This window comes from Terrapene carolina, unplaced genomic scaffold, assembly GCF_002925995.2.
Source record: "Terrapene carolina triunguis isolate 2854851 unplaced genomic scaffold, T_m_triunguis-2.0 Scaffold247, whole genome shotgun sequence".
Classification (NCBI taxonomy): domain Eukaryota; kingdom Metazoa; phylum Chordata; order Testudines; family Emydidae; genus Terrapene; species Terrapene triunguis.
The window spans coordinates 9345398-9370094 of NW_020664598.1; the positions used below are offsets into that span (position 1 = coordinate 9345398).

Genomic DNA, 24697 nt, shown 5'->3' on the forward strand with positions numbered 1-24697 from the left:
CTACATTTTGACAAAGAAGCAGTTTAACGGTCCCATCCACACAGACTTTGTCCCCTGAAAGTCAGCTGGAGATGATTCTTGCGCAAGAGAAAGAGCTATAAGAGGAGAGAACAAGTTACCTCTCCCTTTCTTTCTACCAAGGCCATCAACAACACTTGAAGAAGAAAAGAAGCAGCATTGGACTGAGGAGAGATCCTGACTGAAAGATTCAGCCAGTAAGACTGTTGGAACCTGCGGTGAGAAAGACCTTTGCTTTGAATTCACTTAGCTTGTTAAATCAGGTATTAGTTGCGTTTTACCTTTTATTTCTTTGTAACCAATTCTGACATTTATATCTCATTACTTATAATCACTTAAAATCTTTCTGTAGTTAATACATTTGTTTTATTGTTTTATCTAAACCAGTGTGTTTGGATTGAAGTGTTTGGGAAACTCCATTTAGAATAACAGGATTTGTGCATATCATTTTATATTATTGAAATGACGGACTTTATGTGAACTTGTGTTGTCCAGGAGGGTGTAGGGCAGTACAAGACGCACATTTCTGGGGGAAAGTCTGGGACAAGGAGTTTGCTGGTGTGGCCCTGCAGTGTAATTCATGAGTGACTAGCTACAGCACTCTTACAATATAGCTGGCAGTGATTTACATGCTGGAGCTGTGTATGAGTAGACCAGGAGTGATTGCTCTCACAGTAAAGCACTGTAAAAGGCACCCCACGTTGGAGAATTGAAGGGACACAGCTGTCCATCAGTCCAGATTGTACTCTGGGTAATGTCACACTCACAATCACCTCCTTACCTTACCTTATTGGTGGTTGGGGTAATAAATTCATTATTGTGTGTGAAGCTCTCAGATATTATAGTGATAAGCATCATAGAAAAGTTCATTAGGAAATTAATAATTCTGTTTTCAGAGCAGGGTTTGAATAGTGTGCAGTAATAATGCTTGGGCTAGTCACTGAACAACAAGGAGAAAACAAAATATTGAATAGCTTCTTATTAAGGGAACACAGTCCAATCCAGGCACTGAATGAGAAATGGGTCCTATGGAAAAAATAGTATGTGATTGTGTAATTAAAAGATGTATCATAGTGCATGCACACAAGAGGGACGAATTAAGGTTGCACAGGCAAATTTAATTGCGGCATTTCCTAACTTCTAAAGGCTTGACTTTGCAACCTTAATAATGTTCTTTTAACGTGGTTTTGTGTGTGTGTATAATATATATATAATGCTATATTAATAGTACAAAACACTGTAGTGCTCCTAGAAAATGCTTTGTGTCATTTCTACAGAATAGTGTAGTATTTTTTAAAAGACAGTAGGATTTCACGCAAAATATTTGCATGATCAGAGTAGAAAATATTTGAGCTATCTTTTAAAGCACTTTATTCTTTCAATATCATTCATTTTATAGTTAACTACTTCCTCACTGAAGCTATCCTGCTGTGACTTGACCATAATTTAGGTGTCACAGGTCCCAATCCTGCTCCCATTGAAGTCAAAGTGAGTTTTGCCATTGACTTAAATGGTAGTGGGATCTGGCCCTAATTAGTATCAAAGATTTGAGAAACTCTGTACCTTGCAGATGTAGAGCGCTTTGAGTTAAACCAGCCTTTGTAGAGCGCAGTAGGGAAAGTGCTGTAGTCTGTATCTGACTCAATGTGCTCTCACTGATTTATTTGTGAAATTCCTGGTTGGGATGACAGAATCCACACAAAGGTCTTAAAGCTGCAGAGCAAGATTAATAGTGCATCCTTATAGTTATAAGGTAGCAAGTGATAAAACAAGCTTCAAAAGAAATGGAGAGGAGGAAAAATACATTTCTGAGAGCTGGAAAGTTATTGACTGTTTAGAGAATACTTGCAAAACACTTTCCAAAAATTAATGAATTAATTCTCACAACACCCAGCAGCTAGGATAAAGTTCAAGCTGCACAAAATATTTGCAATGAAACATGAAGTCATGCAAAATTTGTCTGGTTTCATTTTTCATTAAAAATTTGAAACTCAGACCAAACCTATGAACCTTTTGAGTGAATCTGAGTTCCTCTGTTATGGTTTTATATAGCTATCTATATCTATACACACACACATACAATTCATGTTTTTTCCAAGTGAAAATGTGTGGGTTTGGGTGAGTTTTGCTTTGATGTTTTGCATGCCTACCTATGTATGAATTTTCTCATGACTGATGCAAAAGAAAATGTTAACAAAAGCTCTTGTAAAGTATAACACGAGTTTCACACAACTTTAGGTAATGTAATTCTTAGTGATCAACAATTAATAAATAAATACTATCTCCATCTTAGAAATGGAGTGTCCAACACATCCCTCCTCTTACACAGACACTCAATGCCCAGACAATTCGCTTTACAACGGCCATGTGTATAAATTGATGTGGGAGAGAGCTGCACGGGGTCTACCCCGACTGCCCCCAATGAAACCCGCTATCAGAGAAACCCCCACATCTGTGTGTAAATGGTGGTGGGGAGAGCTGTACAGGGTCTACCCCACCGCCCCCAACTGAAACCCCCTATCAGAGCGACCCCCTGTCTGAGGTGGGGTCAGTGTGTCTGAGGGAGCAACAACCTGCCCCCGGCTCTGGCCCCGCGTATAAAGGCGAAGGCGGGCGGCGGCGGGAGGGAGTCCGCGCGGCGGGAAGAGCCGAGTGTGGCGGGGCTGGAGGGGAGGCGGCGCGGAGGGAGGGCAGGCCGGCTGCGGGAAGCGGGGCTCCGCGCTGGGACTGGTTCCTTCGCAGCCATTTTCTGTCCAACCAAACAGCCGATTTGCGGAGGGAGCCAACCAGGGCCGCACTGGAGGTTTGTGCCTGGCTCCGGCCAATGATTGGTAACCGGTTCCACTGCAGGCTCGAATGAAATGTCCGTCTCCCTCCCCGGGCCCCGGCGCTGCCGCCGCGCCGCCGCCGAGGGGACCAGGAAGTGGGGAGAGGAGCCCGGGCCTCGCCAGCGCCCGCTCGCCTCTTTGTGCGGCCGGAGCCGGGACGGGCGGGGACGGAGCCGGCAGGGGCGGGCGGTCGGAGATGGGACCGAAGCGCCCCCCCCTTCCCGCTGGCCTGGGCTTTTGGGGGCACCGCGGCCGCTGCTCTGGCTCCATTTTGTGGGCCCGGGCGGCGGGAGCGCGGCTCCCCGGGCGGCCCCTGCCCCGCGCCCGGCCACACACGGGGGAGGGCCCCTGCGCCGTCCCGGTCACAGCGGGGGCTGGGAGCCGCGATCCCCCTTTGCCCGCCTCCGGGATCCCCTCGGCCCTGGCCGCGGTGCCCAGCAGCGGGGCGGGAACGGGGAACCCTCCCCCCCAGGTCAAACCCCGGTCGTGTCCCCTTTGCTCCGTCCCCCGCCCTGTAACGGAGCGAGTTGGGTCTCTGCGGTTTGGGGGCCGCTTGTGGGATTTTAGGCGGGGAAGGGGGCGACCTTTTCTGCCCACCCTAGGCAGTCCCGGCCACCTCTGCTGAGCGTGCGGGAAGTCCGAGCCCCTGGTGCGGCCACAGCTGCTCCCCGTCTTCCACCTCCCCCCGCAGTTCCGACTTTGTGCCTGTCTGTGGGTTAGGAGGATGGCGGGGCGCGTGGTGCAGCATCTCGGTGATCCTGGGGTCAGAGCTAGGACGACTAGTCTCCTCTACATGGGCACCCAGGAGCTAACCTTGCAGTCCTCTCACAGGCAAAAATCCCTTGAAAGTGATCAGCATGAGTAAGGAGCGTAGGGTGAGGCCCTAAAACACCAGGATGTGGTGAGAGGATCTGAGTAACCAGGCAGGAGCATCAGATTCCATAGTGGGTAGGCAGTGGCACTTCAGTTTTAGAGAGGAAATAATGGATTTTAGTGTGTCGCTTGCTTTTTTTTTTTTTTTTTTTAACATACCATCATTTTGTCTGAGAGTTGTGTATCTTGAGTCTGTGGGTAAACCTTCCCCTCAGGACGAGAAAGTAAGTGATGGGGAGAGGGGACTCTCCCTTCCCATAGCTGTGCCTTCCAGCAGCTACAGTTAATACTGAAATCACAGCTAGGCTTCTGAACACGCTGATAAAAATAAACTTTCCTAGGTGTTTAGAAACATGATGTGAACTTCAACCAATAGACAAGAAAGGGTGTCTGGTGAAGCAGGTTTGATCTTGTTTTAGGGGATTTTGGCTGAAGTTTAATTCACAAAGCTTATTTAAATGTAAAGATTTTCCTTTTGTGTTTGTAACTCAGGCACAGCTGTTTTCAAGTGCATAAGAAGAGGGAAGTGAAATTTATTAGGCTGACAAGTCTGAGTGAAGTGCAAAAGTAACTAGTAACAAATGGTGACTAGTAACCTAAATCTGAAAACATTTCCATTTTAATAGAGAGACAAGGTGGGTGAGGTAATATATTTTATTGGACCAACTTCTGTTGGTGAGAGAGACAAGTGCTCAAGTTTACACAGAGCTCTTCTTTTGCTCTTGCTCTGTGTAAGTTCAAAAGTGCTCTCTAATAGCCTGGGACCAACATGGCTACAACACTCCATTTTAATAATCAGCTGTACATTGTTTTACACACTTAAAATTTTAGGTGCATTACCCCGTCTTTAGCTCCTTTTATGTGCTAGCCTTTGCTGCCATCTTGAAACAAAATCCAGGCTGTTGACACAGAGAGCAGAGTGCTGTAGACTGCCTAAGAATAACTTGGAAAAGAAAACAAACGTAAAGTTCCTGTAACATATCAAAGACTAGTACTGTATGTGACTCTTCAAGCTTGTACATTTTGTAGGCCACTCCAAAAGTGTAAAACTGCAAAGAAATTTAATCAGATTCTACTACTTCCCTTTTTTGTGGCCAAGTCTCACTTAAATGCAAGTCCTTGCTTCTGTAAATAAGATTTAGTGTAGGAGTCTTAGAAGGCTGTGGGATTGGAAGGGTTGTATTGATTCTTTGGGGTATTCTGGTATATTCAGTCATAGATTACAAGACTGTATCAGATAAATTAAGGCTACCCTTCATCCTTGAATGTCTTATCATTTTATTCATAAATGACCTTTGCCTTGCTGACAGGAAAACATATTTTAAAAAGTTAATTGGGATGCAAAATGTTGCTTTAAAAAAAAAAAAATTTAAGCTTGCTTACTTAAGCCTTTTCTGACAAAAGAAGCAGTAGTCAAAAGACAAAGTGGAAGGAGCCGCTTGGGGTACTACCTACAGTATAGTTGTTATATGTGCAAGAACTGTGTTCATGTGCAGCTGTTAGAATGGATTTCCTGAACAGTGTGTACACTTTTTCACTGTGCCAGCCAAATTCTGCTATATAATAGATTATCCGTTCTGTATAGTCTGTATTGCATCTGTTTTGACATGTTAGGAAAAATACTATTTGTAATGCTCAGGAAAATCAAGGGTGGTCTGATCCTAAATCATTAATTCCCAAGATGGTATATCAACCACTTGTTGATGGTCTGGAGAAAGCTGGCTGGTTATGTAGTATTGGCTGCTGGCATTTTGAGCTGCTAACTAGACTAAAAGAAGCTAAAAATAAATAATAAAATCCTGGTATTACCCTTCAATATAAATAATTTTCAGTAGTTGCCACATAAATGATATGTGATTGCCAGTGGGAGAGGAGACTGTGTGTGATTGTGGATAAGGGAAGTTGTTCTACACAGCTGTGGCTGGCAAGAGGACAGTGGTCCATTACACTCTACTAAGATGTGAGCTATGGTATAGAAATAGCTTTAATCCCTGACTTCAGTCAAGACAATTTAACTGTTTTAATCAGGATTTAAAAATGGATAAAATTGCTAATCTAATTTCTATTTAATCTTAAAATTAATTGGGTATCCGATCTGAACTCTTTCTGTGATTAAACCATGAGGTTATTGCATTATTCAGACTTTTTATTTTTAATTACCTTTTGTAACTATGTTATTTAGAAAGTGTCTGTCTTCTTAGGATTAGTGCCAAGTAAAAATAGGTGAAAGTTATTTATTTACTAAGTAGAGTTCATCAAAATGTATAAGCCACATTGTTAGAATTAAACTGAATAGATCATCATGTTGGAGTATCTAGTATTGGCCTAAAATAAAACTCTCCTGAATTAGTCTTGTAAAATTCTACTTGCTCTTTGCTTGAGGTGAAGAAATTATTTTTCATAAGTGTGTGAAATATTTTTAAATATGATAAAGGAAGGACAAATAGCCTCTGCCCTGACTTAAAAGTAAAAAAAATTGTGGGGGGGGGGAGCTGCAAATGTATAAAGACTTTAAACATTTTAATAAAGTAATTCTGTAGAAATTGATGGAATAACGTCCTCTCTCCCCATCCCATGCACATGCTTGTTAGGCAAAGTTTCTTATTCTAAATTGATTGAGTGGACTATTCAAGCTCTTGCCTAGTGGTTATATTACTAAGACGCTAGGGTTTTCAAAATACAATGAATAAAGATAAAGGAGAAACCTCAGGATTTGGGTTAAATCAAGTGCAGCAACTGAAAAGGATAAAGAAAGCTCAACAAACTTATTCTAGTCCCTTCCCTGCCAGTGCAGGATTATTGCCTACATTGTTTATTTTATTTTTTTCTAGTTTAGTTTTAAATGTCATACAAGGCCTGCTGCTTAACTTCCTGTGGGAGATCATTCCAGTCTTACAAATCACACTGCTAGGGAGTTTTCCCTGTTTTTAAGGCAAATTTTTCATTTCCTGTTATTCTTAGTTATGCATCTTTTATTGTACTGTGCTAAATTTCCTCTCCTCTCCTTGGTATTCACACTTCTCAAAAGCTTGTAGGCTTGTGTCCTTCCATAGTTGTCACTGAGCCAAGCCACAAATATTCCTTACTCTTTCCTTCCAAGTAAATCCTATATCCCATTTAAGTTTTTATGATATTGAGGTGTTCTGAACTGAGTTTAGTATTCTAGGTGCAGTCTCAACAAGGCATTGCTGACCAGGAAATAATGCATACTGCTCCAGAACATCTTTATGTGCAGCCCAGAACCTCATTTTTTTAATGCAGTATGATACTGTACGTTCACATCTAAACTAATTTGCTGTCCACTATTACCCTTGAGTCTCATTTAGTACAATTCTGAATGCCTGCCTTCCTCCTTTTTCTTGAATTGTCTTCTCCAGGTGTTTTAATCTCCATTTTCCCCAGCAATTTCACTGTAATTCCTGCTATTTCTAACTCCTCAAGATCTCTTTGCAATATTTCTCTGACTTCAGTGGTGTTTGCAATACATCCCTGACTATTTACATGCAAATTACTGTGCTGTTTACTTCCAAATCATTGACAATCTCAAATCAGAATGGAACTAACCTGACCACTTCAAATTCCCAATTCATGACTCGCAATTTGATACATTACGCCATATTATCTTTATTTGTGCTCGCTCCATTTGCTTGTGTTGCTGTCTAAGCCAGTCTGTTTTTTCAAGTCATTTTTCAAACAGGCTCTAGAAATGTAGAATGTAGCTGTATTTTTATTGCATAGGTATGCAATCCATTATACTAATTCAACGAGGAGTCCGGTGGCACCTTAAAGACTTAACAAATTTATTTGGGCATAAGCTTTCGTGGGGTAAAAAACCCATTTCAAATGTGAAGAAGTGGTTTTTTTACCCACGAAAGCTTATGCCCAAATAAATTTAAGTCTTTAAGGTGCCACCGGACTCCTTGTTGTTTTTGTGGATGCAGACTAACACGGCTACCCCCCTTATACTAATTCAGTGTGTTTGAGGCTCCATGTATGATGCCATTATGTGACCACGCAAACAGGGAAATACGCTCCTTTTTATTAAAAAGGATATCGTATAATCCCACCTCGGTAGGAACACAGTAGAATTCCTTGTGCAGGATTTGAGTCCTTGAAGTCAGGACAGAGTTTTCAAAGATGCCAAGTCCCATTTTCAAAAAGAATTTAAATGCATAAGTAATCTTTGAAAGTGGGATATAGGCTCCTAACTTGCATAGGCACTCTTGAAATTATTAACCAAGGTCTAGTTCTCCTTCTAGAGGCTTACTGATGTTCTGAAAATTAGCACCCACTTGCAGCAATGGTGTAGTTGCATTGTTGTTACCAGAAGTGTCAGTCTGACAGGAGTCACTGCCCTTCTCCCCCACACTTTGTCAGTGAGTCAGATTACTGTATGCTGGGGGCATTTCTCTGGTACATTGAACTTTGGTGCATTTTTAGAATAATTTCAGTTTAAAACTGGATGCTTTTAAATTATTTTGTAGCCAATTAACATAGCTGTGTACCACAGTGCTTTATTGTTGCATAAATCAGGTCATGCTATATAGAATATGAGTCTTGTACTGAGCTGACTTTGAGCGTGTTAAGTAAACACTTATGGTGATCTTAACCCCAATGACAGATTATTGTTAATTTTAAACAAGTCTGAATTTAAAACTCCAGTATTTTATTCTGACTATCCACTGTGACCGAACTGTTAGTAACAGCCATCTTTAAACAGGCTCATGTTAATGTCAGGAACAGAACCTAAAGAAACATTAGTAGGGTGTCATGTTAGTGTGGTATCTCTTCTCTGGATACCTGGATCCAGATGGCTTAAGCAACAATTGAAATTTAGTTTTTCTTTCCCTCTACACCTCAAAACCATAAAACAAATAGTGTTTACTCCAGAAAGGTTTAGGAATGGATTAAGACAGGATAATGAAAGTCCCAGTTGAACTATGAGGGAAAATTTGAGAGCCTATGTCTGCTGTTCATCTAACTCTTATAAAAGTGAAGACCCTAAGCATAAAAATTCATCCATGAATAAGGAATATTCTTTATCATTTTTCTATTGAAGTGAGAAAACTTTGAGAAGCACTCTTGATGTCTTTGGGTAGAACATCTAATTTAAAAGTCCAAATTCCACCAGTTCCAACCAATGGAATAAATTATCTTCTTGGGTCTTATCTACGCTTGGATTTTTTCCCAGAAATTTTCCCCCCATTGCTACCAAAAGTCAGTTGTACCAATCATATAATCAGTAAAATCACTTGTATAGGCACTGACATTTTACCCACTGTGACTTGTTCTGAGCAGGGTTAGGCAACACTGCCTCAAATGTTGATGGCTGTCTGGTGCCCTCGCTATATATTAATGTTTGCATCATTACCACAAGTGGGGTCTTACAGGTGGTAGCAAGAGTAAGGTGGGGATTTTTCCACCTAAAATTCCCTTGTGCAGATGGGGGGAGGGGGAGAAGAGTCTGTCATCATAAACTCCATCTTGTTTTATGTGAATTCCACTTTTCAGGGACTCCACTTTTTATTGTTATCTTCACTTTGGAGTTTGACCTTCATGTGGTATTGCATCCTCTTTTGTGGACTAGAGCATCAATGTTTGTAGTACAGGCTTGACACAAATTGAATGACTGTCTGTGAAGATGGCACAGAGCAATCTTCAACAACCAGCCCATCCAGAAGAACAATGAACTCTACACAGAAGCCTAGCTGGAAAAGTGGCTGATGATCCTCAACCTAGGCACATGGCCAAAGGGGTCAGAGACTTTATTCAAGAGGGAATGCTGTCTGTGAAAGGGGCGGGGGATGTCAGACTAGTGCCACATTCAAGAAGACCAGGCTAAGGAGAGAAGAGGCAAGAAGGGCTGCCCAGCCTAAGGATGCTGATCAAATCCAGGAGTCGCAGGAGGAATGAGATCAGACCGGGGAATGTATTCAGGACTGTTATTTTTCAAAGATCTGTAACTCAAGTGATTTTTAAGAGTAAAGTGCCTGTGGTTAAGAAATTCCTTTACTAAGCCTGTATTCCTTGCTTGCCTGTCACATTGTCTTGGAAAGGGTTAACACACTGTGGTGGAACTCTGAGGGAGCATATATAAGCACCTGAGGCTTAGGTGGGCTGGGGTGTGAGGTGACTGGACTGTGGGGGCTAGGTGCCCAAGAGAGGTGTCAGACAAGTACCTTCACCTTGGAGTGTCTAAAGACCCAGGGCTAGGAACAGTAACCAGTCACTGTCCAGACCCAAATTGCTTAGAAACATGTGGTATCCAGTAGTTGTGTTCACTCACAACAGAATGTTATCTGCCCAGAGAGGGACTCGGCCAGGTTGTGATAGAGACAACCTTCATGTGGTTAAACTAGCAACATTAATCTTGTAATTCCTATCAATGTAGTTACAAGGTTGCTTTTTCAGTTCACCTTGGATTCATCCACAGTAGATCTACTAGCACCCCTGTTACTATAACAGCCAGCACTGGTGCAGTTTGACCTGTTCTAAGCTGCTGATGTAGACAGGTCTCAAACATTTTCATCCTGATAACTCTCACTAGTGATAGCAACCAAGTATCTGCAATATTGCTGGCGGTTGCAGTAAGATGAGTACTCAATCTGGTATAGAATATGCACTTGAAGAAAACCCTTTCTGTGGTCATAAAGATCCATGAGGTGGATCCCTCTGTAGGATCAGGTGTAAGACTGCTTTTCATTCTCTCATTAAGGAGAAATCCAGATGTGAATGGTTGGGTTTTTGTTAGCCAATGACTATGTAAGATTAAACAAGAAACAACACAAAAAACCACAACAAACAAGGATAATTCAACTCCTGAAGGTAGGAAACATTTACTTTAATTTCCAGATATGGAAATGGTGATATAGCATGTATCTTGCTGAACATTAAATAACTGGAATTAATTTTTAAGTGAATATGATAGACAGCATTCCAGCTATCACACTTTATCTAAAATGGTTGCCTGGAACTCAGCTATTCCTCAATAACAAGGTAATGACAGATGAGTGTTTCTGCTTCCCTACAATGAAAACAAATGGAGAAGTCCTAGTACACCAGTGTTACTCAATTGACCACCTGTGCATTCTACTAAAGTGGATTTCTTGAAATAATGCCAAATTAAATTTTAGAATTTCATACATTTTATTAATACTGATTAAAATTACCATACATTGTTTGCAGTGTAAGTCATATTACAGATGTAATCTTACTGTCATGGCTGCTAGCACACACTAACAGCCAGAACTGCTTGACATTTTTCAAATGAATTTTTCATTGAAATTCAGCCTTTTATGCAAAGAGCATTTTTTCATGAAAACCATTTCAAAATGTTTCATTTTTTTAAAAAAGCTTCTGATGGAAACTTTAAGTGAAAAGACTTTCTGCTTGTTTTGAGAAATGTTTTTTTCAGTTTTGGCATGTTGTCTGCAGGGGGAGGGAATCACCAGTGTTGCTCAGGCAAAGTTTAATTCCATGATGGGTTATTGTTTTGGTTTGTTTTTTCCCCCCAAAATTGAAAAATCATCGAAAACTCAATTTAAAAATAGTTCTGCAGAAAAATCAAACTGTTACAACAAACAGAATGAAAGGCGCTTCTGAATTTGCAGAAATTTCAGTTACTTTATTTGGTAAGCTCATGACAGAAATTAATGTGAAACCATTTGGTCTGCATACATCCCAGAGCTGCTGGTCTGTGTCTGCTTCAGAGTTAAGCCAGAGAGTCATTGAGACCAAGAAGCATACAGGGTGCAGACAGAACATCTAGAAAATTATAAGGAAATGGCAATTTTCAGTGTGACTTGGCCAAATCTGGATGTATTTTCATGGGCACAGCAGAAGACACCTCTGTAGCCCCAGGACTAACTCCCAATCAAATTTTGAGTTCTTGCTCCATACCAATGAGGCTTTACAGGGTTTCTCAACCAGTGGGTTGCAGCCCAAAACCGGGTTGCCAGTATGTGTCAAAGGATGGCAACGGGGCCGGGTCCTGCTTCTGGGGAGAGGAAGAGGGTGAGAGGTACTGGGGTAGGCAGTTGCAGATTTTTGCCCTGCTCTCACCCTGCAGGGGTGCATCCTACAGCTCTGGTCCTGTGGGGCCAGCTGAGCTCAGGTCCTAGCATTGAGTGTTGCGATCTGGTATGAAGGGCCACAGCATCGCTCAGATTTGCCCCAGCTGCCCCTCCACCATGATGATGGGCCAGCCAGGCCAAATTTGAGCAAGTGATGCTGTGATCCTTTGCACCATTCACAAATTTGGCCTGGCTAGACCTGAATAGCACTGCAATCCCAGAGATTGCAATACCCAGAGCAGGGAGCTGAGTCCAGATAGCCCTGCAGGACAGGAGCTACTGCTGTGGTATACAGAGTGTACTTATTTAGTACTTAATATATATACTATATATTGTTAGTAAGAAATGTTTTAGTAAGCCAGATGGTTTTTGCACTAAAACTATTTACTGGGTCATGACAGGCCATAAAGATTTAAAAATGGGTCCTGAGTTCAAAGGATAGAGAACCACTGCTTTAGAATTCCTTTTTAAAAATTGGCAAAATTACCTATGTTTCCCTATTCTCATTCTCAAATGGTTGCAGAGTTTTTGCTGAAGCTTTCCTCCAGAAGCTCAGCCTGAGGCAGAGGCCAAACATGGAAAACTTCAGCCCACACAGTTAAAAGTACCTTCCTGTAAGTTTAAATGTGAACGAGCTACTGAAGCCAAAACATCTCAGGTCAAATTCAGCCTTAATTGAAGAGCAGTGGACACTGTTTTTTAATGAGAAAGTGCTTGTTTATGCCAGGGCTGAATTTGGCCCCTTACTTTCAAGGTAACTTAAATTAATCTACTGCTAAGCAGTAGCATTTGTGGTATACTGGAGTACATGATTGATTTGTTTTGTTATAGATGGACGGTGACAGTTCTACAACAGATGCTTCTCAGTTAGGAATTGCTGGAGATTACATTGGTGGTAGTCACTTTGTAATACAGCCTCATGATGGTAAGAAACCTACCAGTTAAAGTGGAAGTTTGTCTGTCTTAGCATAGTACTATTAAGTATTATAATGTCCTGTCACTTCTTGTCTAGCTCTTCCATTAATTCTCCATCGTTCATGAAGCTAAGCATTGGTATTTATCTGCATTCATAATGACTCCCTGCATGCAATTCAGTTTTGATCAATTTGAAAATGGGTTTGCAACTTTCAATGTTAGCATCGGAGCCCCTTTGAAAGCAATCTAGTGTTCTGGGAAAAAGAAGTAATCCACACAAACATGCTCTACGTTGACCTGTAACGGGGTGGTGTGTGTTTAAATATCAAAGGATGTTGCTTGTGTCTTTGCTGGAAGAGGAATGTCTCTTTTTAAAAAAAAAAAAAAATAAATAAATTTATAACATTGTTCAACAAACAAATTAAATCTTAGTGTTTGTGAAGCTGGTATCCAGAAGAACACTATTGGGTGTGTCCATGTGTAATATATAAAAAGAATACATATTGGTGAGGTGTGATAGAAAACAACTTTCCTAGGCACCACAATGTCATGGGAGCATGTTTCTTTTTAAGAACTCTGAACCTTTCAGAGCTGTAAGCAAGTTGGTACTCACTTGGAAGTTGGGAATCTCCCATTTCAACTCTTGTTAAATCTTAAACCTCATTGAATATTGCTAGTCATCTATTTCAGACCAGTATCATTTTCTTTTGCTGTTGCGGATGGGGTTTGAAATTTCACTTTTAGGGGATGATAAGAAGGAACACTTCTGTGGCAAGCTTTTTTTAATGGCAGCTATTTAAAGTTGATCAGAGGTTTGGAATGTTAATAATCCTGGATTAATAAGTAGAATACAGGTAAGATGATAGAAGGTGCTTGACAAGTGCACCCAATACTAACTTTTCTTTATTTTGCTAGACACGGAGGACAGTATGAATGATCATGAAGACACAAATGGCTCAAAAGAGAGTTTTAGAGAACAAGATATATATCTTCCAATTGCAAATGTGGCAAGGATAATGAAAAATGCCATACCCCAGACAGGAAAGGTAATATCCATGGCTAAATCCAACAGGGCTGTTCTGCTAATGAGAACAGATTCATGTATTACATTCATTCTTTGGTTAGGCAAACTTGGGATCCAGTACAACATCTCTATCTTCAGTTGCTGAAACTGCACGCTTGCTCTTTGAGAGCAATTTTTTTTGGCCAGGTTTCCCAAAATTTATTTTGAACTATATTTGAGTTAACAGGAATCCAACAATTAAAAGATTAAAACTGCTCTTTTGCATAAAAAATATAAACTACTTATTATTCATCCATATTATGGAGTCTATAGCTGTGATGTTTGGTAGTATTTTTTTAGACACACAGATTATACATAACTGCCACATAAGAGCGGACTTATTTGGTCAAAAATAGAGGCTAATATTTGAGCTGGCTTGCTTAGACCTTATCTAAACACAAAGGTTGAAGCAGGTTTCTAAATCAATTTAAACTGGTGCAAACCCCAGTGTGGACACACTTAAACAGGCTAATGAGATTGCTAAATTGCATGACAAATGTAAATTACTGAAGTAGCCGGGTCCAAAGTTGGTTTTGTGTTTATCTAGTGTCTACAATGCTTTACATAGACAAAATGTTCTCAAAATAGCCACCAGACGTTCACTCATAAAAGTTGTCAGGCATGATGGCAATCAAATATTAAGAACTGTTAAACTTGTAGGAAAGAGATTTCTTTTCTTTTTTATTTTATTTTTATTTGTTCGTTTGTTTTTACTTTTTTTGATTGGAGTGCAGGGAAATTGGAATGAGTGAGCCAGTTTAGATGAAATAAGAACTTCCTTCTCAATCTGAGGAAAAATCTAGTTTTTCATCTTTGAACTTCTGTATTTCCAGAAGCAAGATGCCAAAATGCCATAAGATAGGCTGTTCTAATGGCTTTAATTTCTGGCCTTACTAGAAGTACGAGATATGAGAAGGCTTGTGAGAGCTTGTTCTCCAATTCTGCAGACTTGAGATTTGATTAAGAATTGGAATCCTGTAAGCTACTTATCTTAACCAAACAGTTATTGCCGTCTGAGTCCTATCTAATATTACGTAGGATTTGGAGTATTGCTTACTGCTCTTGTCTTGCTGCAGAAACTTTCCTTTTCGTCTGTACAGCTTACAAAATAATCAGACAGCTAGCAAGGCATTAAAATATAACCTGGCATAGGCAAGCCATGGTAGTCATGGATGCTTTCAAAACCCCTGAGTGTTCCAGTGTAAGATTGTTGTATTCATTAATCTTTTCTTTACACCAGATTTTCAAAAGTGCTCAGCACCCACAGTTGAGGTCAGGTTTTCAAAAGACGTTGGCACATTGAGTGCTAAGCTGTCTTGAAAATCTGGCCATAAATATCACAATGGGAGCTGCTGGCCCTAAGTGTCTAGATGCTCAAAAATTATGTCAGAGAGAATATGGGGTTCTGAATAAAGATTGCTATTACTCTGAGATACAAAGGTTCCTTCTTCATATTTCAACTGGAATAGATTTGTCACATATTAACAAGCATCAAATAAGGATAATCCTTCAGTGGATTCTTGCTTATTTACTTTCCTAAATACTCTGCTGTAGCACCTCTCTGCTATTCTAAATCACCTAATTTATTTTTAACGGGATAAAAACTTTGACTCGCCCAATTTATTCTTGGCAGGAGCATATCTGTTTATTCACTTGAATGCTTGTTTAGAAAACTTAGAATATTAAAAACCACTACAGAGGCTTGCTACCGGGCAAACTGAGTAAGCACTAGTTATGAATCTGATTAGGATAAAATATCCCTGGCTGAGCTGCAGAAATTTAGCTCTGGAAGGCCTGAGATACAGACTCAATGGCAGAGTGAGCAAATTAAAGGAGAATAGAAATTCATGAAGATGCTTTGTCCCACAAGACATTATAAAGTGCTGTCCAGTCAGATTCATCATGATAACTCCAATTTCATACCTTTCTTAGTTTCCATTTCCAGAGGGTTATAGTACCATGAGATTCACTTACACTTACAACTTACGAATTCAGATCTGACTGTGAATATAATGGCTTATATCCAAAGAGAAGAAAGGGAAGCATGGAACCCACTAGTGTCTCTAAACTGTGTGCATGTATAACAGCTTGTACAGAATACAGCTGTGAAATACTACAGAAATTGTAGAGGTCTGTAGTGTCACCTGAAGTAGTAACATAATAGTCTTACTCCATTTAAAATGCTATTTTATCTGCATTTTACCTGGAACAGTGGTGACATCCAGTGGCTGTTTTGCATATGCACACCAGTTTTGTTGATATATGCATATTACTTGTGGATATAATTATTGTGGGGACATTCCCATATCTTCTAGTTTATCATTCTGCTACTAAGAATTGGAGTACTACAGGTTTTTAGTGTAATGTTGTAAGACTCTCCGGACTAGTGAGCCTAAGAGCTTTAACCCACAAACCTGATCCTGAGAGGGGCTCAGCACCTCTAACTTCCAGTGAAGTCAAGGGGACTTGTGGCTGGCCGGCACCTTTCAGGATCAGATCTCTGAACTGAGCTTTGGGAACAGGCTTAGTAAGTAGAGCTTTAATTTGCAGTTTATTAATATGGTGAAGCTTAAGCAAACTTCAGGTGACTTTAGTAATGGTTTTTCTTACCAGATTGCTAAAGATGCAAAGGAGTGTGTGCAAGAGTGTGTAAGTGAATTCATCAGCTTTATAACATCTGAAGCAAGTGAGAGGTGTCATCAAGAGAAACGAAAGACTATCAATGGAGAGGATATTCTCTTTGCCATGTCTACCTTGGGATTTGATAGTTATGTTGAACCTTTGAAGCTGTATCTCCAAAAATTCAGAGAGGTTGGTAGTCTATCTTTCCACACAGGTTTAGACAAACTTACTGTGTTCAGTGTTGGCTCTTTTTATTATCTCCGTATACAGCTGAAAATGGTTCGTTTGCACCATACCCCAGAATCTTCTGTCCAGTGACTGATGGTTTTTATCCCATGTCATGTTCTAATCTGATGTAGACATGGATGTTACACATCAGAATAGAACATGACATGGGATAAAAACCACTTAAAAACATAATTAAGAGTATTGGCAAATTTGCTGTTCCAAAGTAACTAAATTGTTCAACTGATTTTTTTGAAGAACCTTTCAAACATTATGGTAAAAATCAGTTTTTGTGCTCCTGTTAAGAACTCAGCCAGATCCTCAGTGGCATTCAATGGAGCTATACTTACTCACACCAGCTGAGGAGCTAGCCCACTACATTTTGTCAGATTGCATTTCTAATCTGCGAAGGGGAAAGGTATATTTTAACACATTACTTTGGTGACATGAAAACTTGTCAACTACATGCTTGTTTGAGCATATTTTGCTTTGGTTGTCAAGACCTTTCCAATACCCTGTTTTGGCATTAAGATTTGCATTTCTTATTGCAGAAGATACTTCAAGATTGAGCATATCCTCTAGTCTTCTCAGAATTTAGCATGACCTTTTTTCTTCCTTCCTTCCTTCCAGCAACCTAAGTTTCATGCAAAATAGAGCTGTCCTCTGCCTTTTTCCACTTTGGGATGGTGGGTCTGAAGAGATTAATGTATATTCTATTCCTTCACCCACCATCCCTCTGTGGCAGTTTATGCCAAAGGATGGGGAGTTTTCCTATGAGACAGTGGCATGAGACATTGACTCAAGAACTGAGTCTGTCCAAACAAGTTGTAGGAACATTGAGCTAATAAGCTGCTTCTCCCCTCCTCAACATCCCTCCATTCTTCCCACACACCCATGCAGCATACAGAACACCCCATACTCTAACCCTCTTCCATGTGTTCATGTAGAACTCTCTGAAGGCTGGGTTAGCTTGTATGTTGCAGTAGCTCTTCAGAAAATTTTTAAGCCCGTTTGGCTTCAAACATACCTCTTCTTTACAGTGACATAGATTACCCTACCAACTGTGTCAATAGGCTAATGGAGCTAGCATTTAAAATCTGGATTTGTTGGCTCTGGTTTTGCCTGTCAGCTATAAATGATGTTCCCAGTCTTGTCTTCAGAGTAGTATACAAAGGAAACTGCCTCAACTTCTTCTTCTTTTTTTTTTTTTTTTTTTGCATTAAACATATGGTCAGTTTGTCATTACATTAGTACTTGCTTTGATGTTTTCACAAAAAGCCTGTCTGATGAAACAGCACACAGTTCATTGGGTGCCTTAACTCATCATGCTGACCTCAGGTTCTGGTTCTGGTTGGATACTATGGGGAAGAAATCCAATATCTTGGGTTTAAAAGTGACCTTCCTATTGTATGACATTGGCACTGTACATAATTACTTCCCACAGCTATTAGAAAAGGCATTAAAGCTATAGCATACAAATTAGTGGAACAACCCAACACTGCATCTTGTCTCTTTCCCACTTCATATCCCAAGAACGGTTCTAGAAAGTGTGTATATCCATGTATAAAGTGCAGCAAATAAGCTTATGTAACCAGCATATGTTCACCACATTTTGAGTACTCCTGGAATTATGCAGTCTGCTGTGGATTCTAGGTGCAAAATGTAGACCAGGGGTCAGCAACCTTTCAGAAGTGGTGTCCTGAGTCTTCATTTATTCACTCTAATTTAAGGTTTTATGTGCAAGTCATACATTTTAATGTTTTTAGAAGGTCTCTTTCTAGAAGTCTATAATATATAACTAAACTATTGTTGTATGTAAAGTAAATAAGGTGGCCAGGACCCAGCAGTGTGAGTGCCACTGAAAATCAGCTTGCGTGCCGCCTTTGGCACCCGTACCATAGGTTGCCTACCCTTGATGTAGACCTAACTATTCCTTGTGAGTTACCACAGAACTCTTACTTCTGCAGAATTTGAAGGATCTCCTATAAAAATACAGTCTTTATACTTTGTACAAATCTCTTATGTAAGGAGTATAGCAAATGTTAAAACCAACTCTTTGGAAGCTCACATACTGTGTGTATTAATATTTTAAAGAAACATGATCATTGGAGTCCTTGGATGTTAGTGTCACACTTCTCATTACTGCATACCGGCTCTGTTAGCAGTTTTAGGAAACTAGGATGATGAGCAATCTAAGGTAACTGTTATAATGCAAACATTTTCTGTATTTCATTCAAGGCAATGAAAGGAGAGAAAGGGATTGGAGGAACAGTTACAACTGCAGACGGTCTTAGTGAGGAGCTCACAGAAGAAGCATTTAGTAAGTAAACCTTTTAAATTGCTAATTCAGATCTCATTACTACTTTCTTTGTAGATCCTCAAAGATTTCAGATTTGAGAAAATGTTAATCATCAGAATTTTCTTCTTAGTAACTGAGCCTGGATCAGACTAGCTGGGTGGGATCTAAAATCAGAATTTTCATTTGGGAAGTGTTGAGGATCACCTGCACTTAGATGCACTCATTGGAGTCAACGGAAGCTTTGTGCGCCTAGGGTCAGAAATTTATTCATCATCCGTTTGATATTAACTTTGCAGTTGGTAACCATATCCAATGGCACTGGGTTTAAATTGTAGTCCTAGTGTGAAGTGCTGTGAGAGCATGAACTAGTGCTGTAATTTTTCATTAGATTTTAAAGAATATAGTTTTTAAAGTTTTCTTATTTCCATAGTAGCTAACCATTCAAGCCCACATGCAATCTTCCTGCAAAAATGCATGGGAGGGAAGAAAGTAAATCACATTTTGTGGAGTGGAGCCATAGAGTCTGCCAAAATGAAATTGAGGTGCCTCTCTGGTTCCTGTCCTTCGAAAACACTTACTTTCTCTTGCTGTAAATAGAATGCACAGACTTTGTGGACGTGGGGGGAAAAAAGGCAGCTGTGGTCGAGGGAGGAAGAATCTTGTGAAACTATTCTTTTCCTTTATGGCTTCATTGTAGCTTACTTCCCCATATCATGCAGTGGGGCCTGAAGGTTCATAGGGGTCCCTCAATTTTTTTTTAAATTTGGAACTAAGGTCTTGATAACAGTGGAATCTTTTGTTCTTGCTTTAAGCACCTGTGGGTAGTGGTGGTAAAGCGGTTGCAGAGGAGTTGAGGGAGAGCTCTCACCACTTTTAAGAGTCAGACCAGTTTAAAAATACCTGGTAAATGCCTCCTATTAAAATTATTGATAAACTAATGCATTAGTGATGAGCAGGTGGTGACCTGCTGAAGCAGTGAGATGCACTTTGCACTCATATACAATCCCATTTTGGCTGTACAGAATGTAGAAAAACCCGTGGAGGCTCTTGTGGCCAGAAAGATAGTTTCCAGCAGGCCTCGTGATTCCGAGAATTTAAATGAGGACATTACAGTGGAATTTTACAAGTTATTTTAATAAAATGCAAAACCCCCACAGTTAATGAAACATTGACATTCACGGTTTAACATCGGAGGTCAGCAAATGCAAAGGGTAACTTTCCAACAGCAACATTAACTCAGCCATTTTGTGCCTTCTGTATATTTTCTGTCATACATTTAAAGACAAACAGTAATGTGTATATCTATACATTTAGCAAGGTAAACAGGAATAGAAAATACTGTATGCACAATTACTTAACATTGCTATAGAAACCTCAACTCTTGCAGGTCCTGATTGTTTGGATCTAAACTTTAGGATTTTTAATCCTACCTCCATTGCTTGCAGTAGCAGGGGACTGGATTCGATGACCCAGGGGTCATACGTAATTTCCCAAGGACTCATGTAAAGAAAAATGGGTGGAGGAAAGAAAGCTAACTCAACTGCATGAATGAGCCCTTTATGCAGGCACTGATGTAGTACTCACAGGAAATGTTCCTATGCTTCTAGGAAGCATGTGCTCCTAACCGCACCATTAGTGTGTGTGCTTACTAGAAATACTGGTGTAGCACTTTAAGAACTGGTGTGAAGACAGGATACACCTGTCAACTGTGTACATCTGATGTCTACTTCCCAAGTCTCTGGGAGATGCTCCCTAATCTGGAAGCAGAAGGCTGAAGAAATGCCTTGACACCTGCTCACCAATCATATTTCAAATTTCCCAGGCTCTGGAGGCTTCAGGACATTCAAAGCTTGAGAGGTTGGGAAAGTTACTTCACACGTGATTTAATGCCAGCATTAAAAATGGCAGTTTTGAAGGAGAATAGTAGGACTCGGCAGGGAGCAGAAGGCCCCTGGCTAGGAGCCAGCAGAGGCAGGACTAGGAGACAGAACCACTATCTCTTATAAAAAAAGTGTGCTTTGCAAGTCACGTATGTATGTGCAGGATTATCTTGTCTGAAGAGTTTAACTTCAGACTTGATGTGTCTTTTGCATGTAACTTTTAGTTTGGGCACAACTTAATTCAATGAAGTCTGTTTTTTTTCTTTTTGTGTGTGTTGTTTTTTTTTTTTTTTAACCAAATATGGTAAAGACCAAATTTAATCTCTCAAATGTAAGCTGTTCAGCTCTGTCAAACATTTGTTTAACTTTTTTTACATGGGAAACTGATTTAGGGTTGTTCTGTTTTTGTCTCTTATCCTTATGTAGAAATGGCTGGACTTTCCAAACCAGCCCCTCACTTATTCTCTCCAAATGCAGAATATCAAAGTTATAACTGAATGTTTAGCCTTTTGCTTCCTAATGACTTCTGTAATAATTCTACTCTTTGATTGTCACAGGGCTTAGACCCACAATTACGATAATGTTTACCTAACAGGTTCTCCATTTATTCTCTTGACTTCCACACCACATTTAGTCAGTTTACTAGTCAAAAACTTTTTTATTTACTTCACTGGCTTCCTGTAGGTCACTGTGTGTTAAGTCCAAGCTCTTCGTCATGTCCTTCAGAGCACTGCACAATTCCATCCAAGCCTGCATCACAGCTCTAATTGCTACCATTACCCTTACCACTGCCCCATTTTCTCCACTAACAAATCCCATCTCCGTCAGGGCAGGGATAGTCTCCCATTGTATCTTGGACTATGTGCTCAGTGCTCTAACAATTTTTTTTAGAATTCATGTGGCCAGAATGGTAAAGTCCACCTCACATTGGAAAGTAAAGCTGTTTTTTGCCTTCATACATCATCAGCAGTAAAAATTTTGCAAGCTGACTTCAGATAATGATTTGATGCAGAATAAAATCTGTTTCAGCTCTGCTGTGCTAATGGGAGCTAACTTGTTTTTGTTAGTAAACAGATGTGAGTTTATAGTACCCAGGGAGTAGATATGATGAGGAAGGTTATGCCATAGTCCCTCTGACCATAACTGAACTTTCTGTTGTGAATGATGATCTATACTTTAAAAAGATTCTATGTATCCTGCAGTTTTGTCTAACTACCTTAACTAAAATGCTCTTTCTTTTAGCTAACCAGTTGCCAGCAGGTTTAATAACTACAGATGGCCAGCAGCAAAATGTTATGGTTTATACAACATCTTATCAACAGGTACAGTATCCTCTCATCCACTGTCTTCCTTATGTTGTTAAAATTCAAAGCCCTATTTCAGCACCCCCCAGTCTGAAAGAGATGAGAATAACTTGTTTTTAGACCTTTGTCATGATTTTCTGACACTACGACCTGCAAGATTACGAAATGTGATACAGCTTCCGAGGACAGAAACTTGAAACTAAGCTTATGTTCTTTTCCCCCCTCTCTAGATCTCTGGTGTTCAACAAATTCAGTTCTCATGATTTGAAGAAGGCTTTGGATTTGGGAATGGAAGAGAGACAAGAAAGCTGTACAACTTGTGAGAGGAGACGTTAGTTTAAAATGACAGAGGAGAGAGTTGTCTCTTTGTACATTAAATAACTGTAATGTAGCTACCTGAGGCTTGACTAATGGAGGTGTGAATTCTGACAAATCTTTTTTCATGAATTTTAAAAAAATTGGATTTTAAGGGTATTAAAGTATTTTTGTTTTGTACAAGAGTTTGTTGCTCTGTATAACTCCTGTATGCATTGTATATTGCAATTTATTACTGTCAGAGATTTGTAGACAGTTTCTTATTTTCATATTGAATCATGTTACTTTTGTAATTCAAGTAAACAGCTGAGTTTAATTCATGTTTACCCTTTGAATAAAATAAGGGTAAAGTTCATTTTGAATGCAAGTTGCCTTTATTATAAAATTTGAATTGTTCTTGGTAATGTAAATTGTCTTGCATGTCTTAACTAGATTTTTAATGTTGACATATTTATTGAAAATTTGAAAGGGATTTTTTTTATGAAACTCTAGCAGCTCAAAAGAATTGTTAGAATTGTTTTTTAATGTAACGTTAGAACTTAATGTTAATCCAGAAGCAAACAATTGTTAGATCTGTTGAAATTTAGATATTTGGTGCCCATCAACAGTGTTTACTATAATGCAATAGTTTTTATTTGAGATAGCTACTACAGGCATTCATTAGGCTACTTTTACAATTATATTAACTTAATAACTCTGTACAGACTTCTGAAGAATAATTTGTTAAATTTAAAGTAGTCTTAGAGCTATTGAAATTATATGCTTTCCTTTTATGCATGGTTTTTGGAAAGCCAAATCCTAAAATTTAACTGTTTCCTCAAGTGTTATAGGAGGATTTTATAGTCCTGTGGTAAATGACCTCAATTTAACTTTTTAAACTGAAATATTACAAGGTTTGGTTTCCTGTAAGACTCTGGGAACTCTCAAATGTTTCAGAAATAGTGTGTACAGAGTGTGTGTTTGTGTGCGCGTGTGTGTACACGCATATGCATGTGCGAGTGACTGAAATGTGAATAGGTGATAAAAATCTGAAATGAAAGACAAACTTCTAGTTTGCTGTCTCCTTCCTGATTTTGCAATAAAATGTACCTAGATAATGTAATTTTGTATATTTAGTGAGCTGTTTAGTAACATTGCTGGCTGGTTTGTTTTTTAAATAATTGGGTGAGTAATCTTGTTAGATACTTCAGTGTCCTAGACTGTGTTGGTGTCAGGGTGGTAGTGTACTAGCATCCCTGTTATTCAGGCTGAGTTCGGAGCCTTTTAATATTTCTATTTGCATTTCAGTGAGCTGAAAGTTAGATTAACCCTCACTCTGCCACCCATCTCTTTTTTAACTTAAAAAGAAAAACAAACCTTTGACCTGGTGCCATAGTTTTCCTGGAGGCTATTTTGGAAATGTGATGTTTAAAACCTTAATGGACTAGATAATCTGGGTTAAAACAAAACAACCAAAAAAATGAAATTTCAGAATTATGTGCGGTATGTGGCCAGAAGTCTTGGTGTATCTTTCTTTGGTAACTGAAATAATGTCATAATTTAAATGTAGGTTAACAATATGCCAAGGCAAGCCACTGGACAAGGTCCACTGTATTCTGTGGCAAGGTGGACGTATCTTCTGTAGCAGTGTTCTCAGGTGCTGTGGCAGTCTGGTGTCATTTTTGCAGCAACAATAATCGCTAAACTTACTTAAGTTTTTCATTAAATATGAGATTAATAACACAAGCAGTACAGGAGCCCTGTATGTTTTATGTTCAATTTATTTTAGACCAGTCCCATATTTCCAGTTCTTGATGTGCAGAATTTGGTACTGAAAAAGGGTAACGTTTAAAGTGTGAGGGACAAGCCAGAGGTTTTGGCAGCTGGGGAGTACACAGAAAGGATCTTGGACTTCTAGGAAAAGCTCATTAGTTGGATAGTGTTGATTACATATTTCAATGCTGATATTTAATCTCTTTAACTTTACTCTGAAACCTAAGATGACAAGTCTCTTTGAGATGAATGGAGCAGTTCACACACGTGTGCTATTCTTTCTGAAGTCAAGAAGACAACACTGCAGCATTGCACACAGGCTGCATATTTTTAGGGTTACGTCTTCAAAGATGAGGGATGGATTTAATTTATTTTAAATTAAAGCTTAGATTCTAGAGCACAGCTCTGGCAAGGGATGAATTCAATGGTGTTGAAACACATGGGACCATTCCTATAGAGAGAGAGGTTTTCTCTCTCTTCCCCAATATTTTCTCTCTTCCCCAGCTCCCTTCCATTTAAAACAAACAAACA

At 39.6% G+C, this 24697-nt stretch overlaps 1 protein-coding gene across 2 annotated transcripts; it reads left to right on the forward strand.

Moving 5' to 3' along the window:
- Positions 1-2731: 2731 nt before the first annotated feature.
- Positions 2732-24697, forward strand: NFYB (nuclear transcription factor Y subunit beta). Of its 2 annotated transcripts, none has more exons than XM_024200074.2 (7): positions 2732-2821; positions 12623-12716; positions 13622-13752; positions 16383-16580; positions 18855-18936; positions 22038-22117; positions 22330-24697. In XM_024200074.2, exons 2-7 carry the CDS (start codon positions 12623-12625, stop codon positions 22360-22362), a joined length of 618 nt encoding a protein of 205 aa, XP_024055842.1. In that variant the 5' UTR covers positions 2732-2821; the 3' UTR covers positions 22363-24697. The 2 variants fall into 2 exon arrangements, with proteins under 2 accessions (XP_024055842.1, XP_029768684.1); XM_029912824.1 differs by having other exon boundaries at positions 2821-2849.

Bases quoted from the DNA above. Each gene is read 5' to 3' on its own strand.
- NFYB (XM_024200074.2), top strand. From the start codon at position 12,623: ATGGACGGTGACAGTTCTACAACAGATGCTTCTCAGTTAGGAATTGCT. The intron at 12,717-13,621 runs GTAAGAAACCTA...TTATTTTGCTAG, and splicing joins TGTAATACAGCCTCATGATG to ACACGGAGGACAGTATGAAT. The intron at 16,581-18,854 runs GTTGGTAGTCTA...ATTTCATTCAAG, and splicing joins ATCTCCAAAAATTCAGAGAG to GCAATGAAAGGAGAGAAAGG.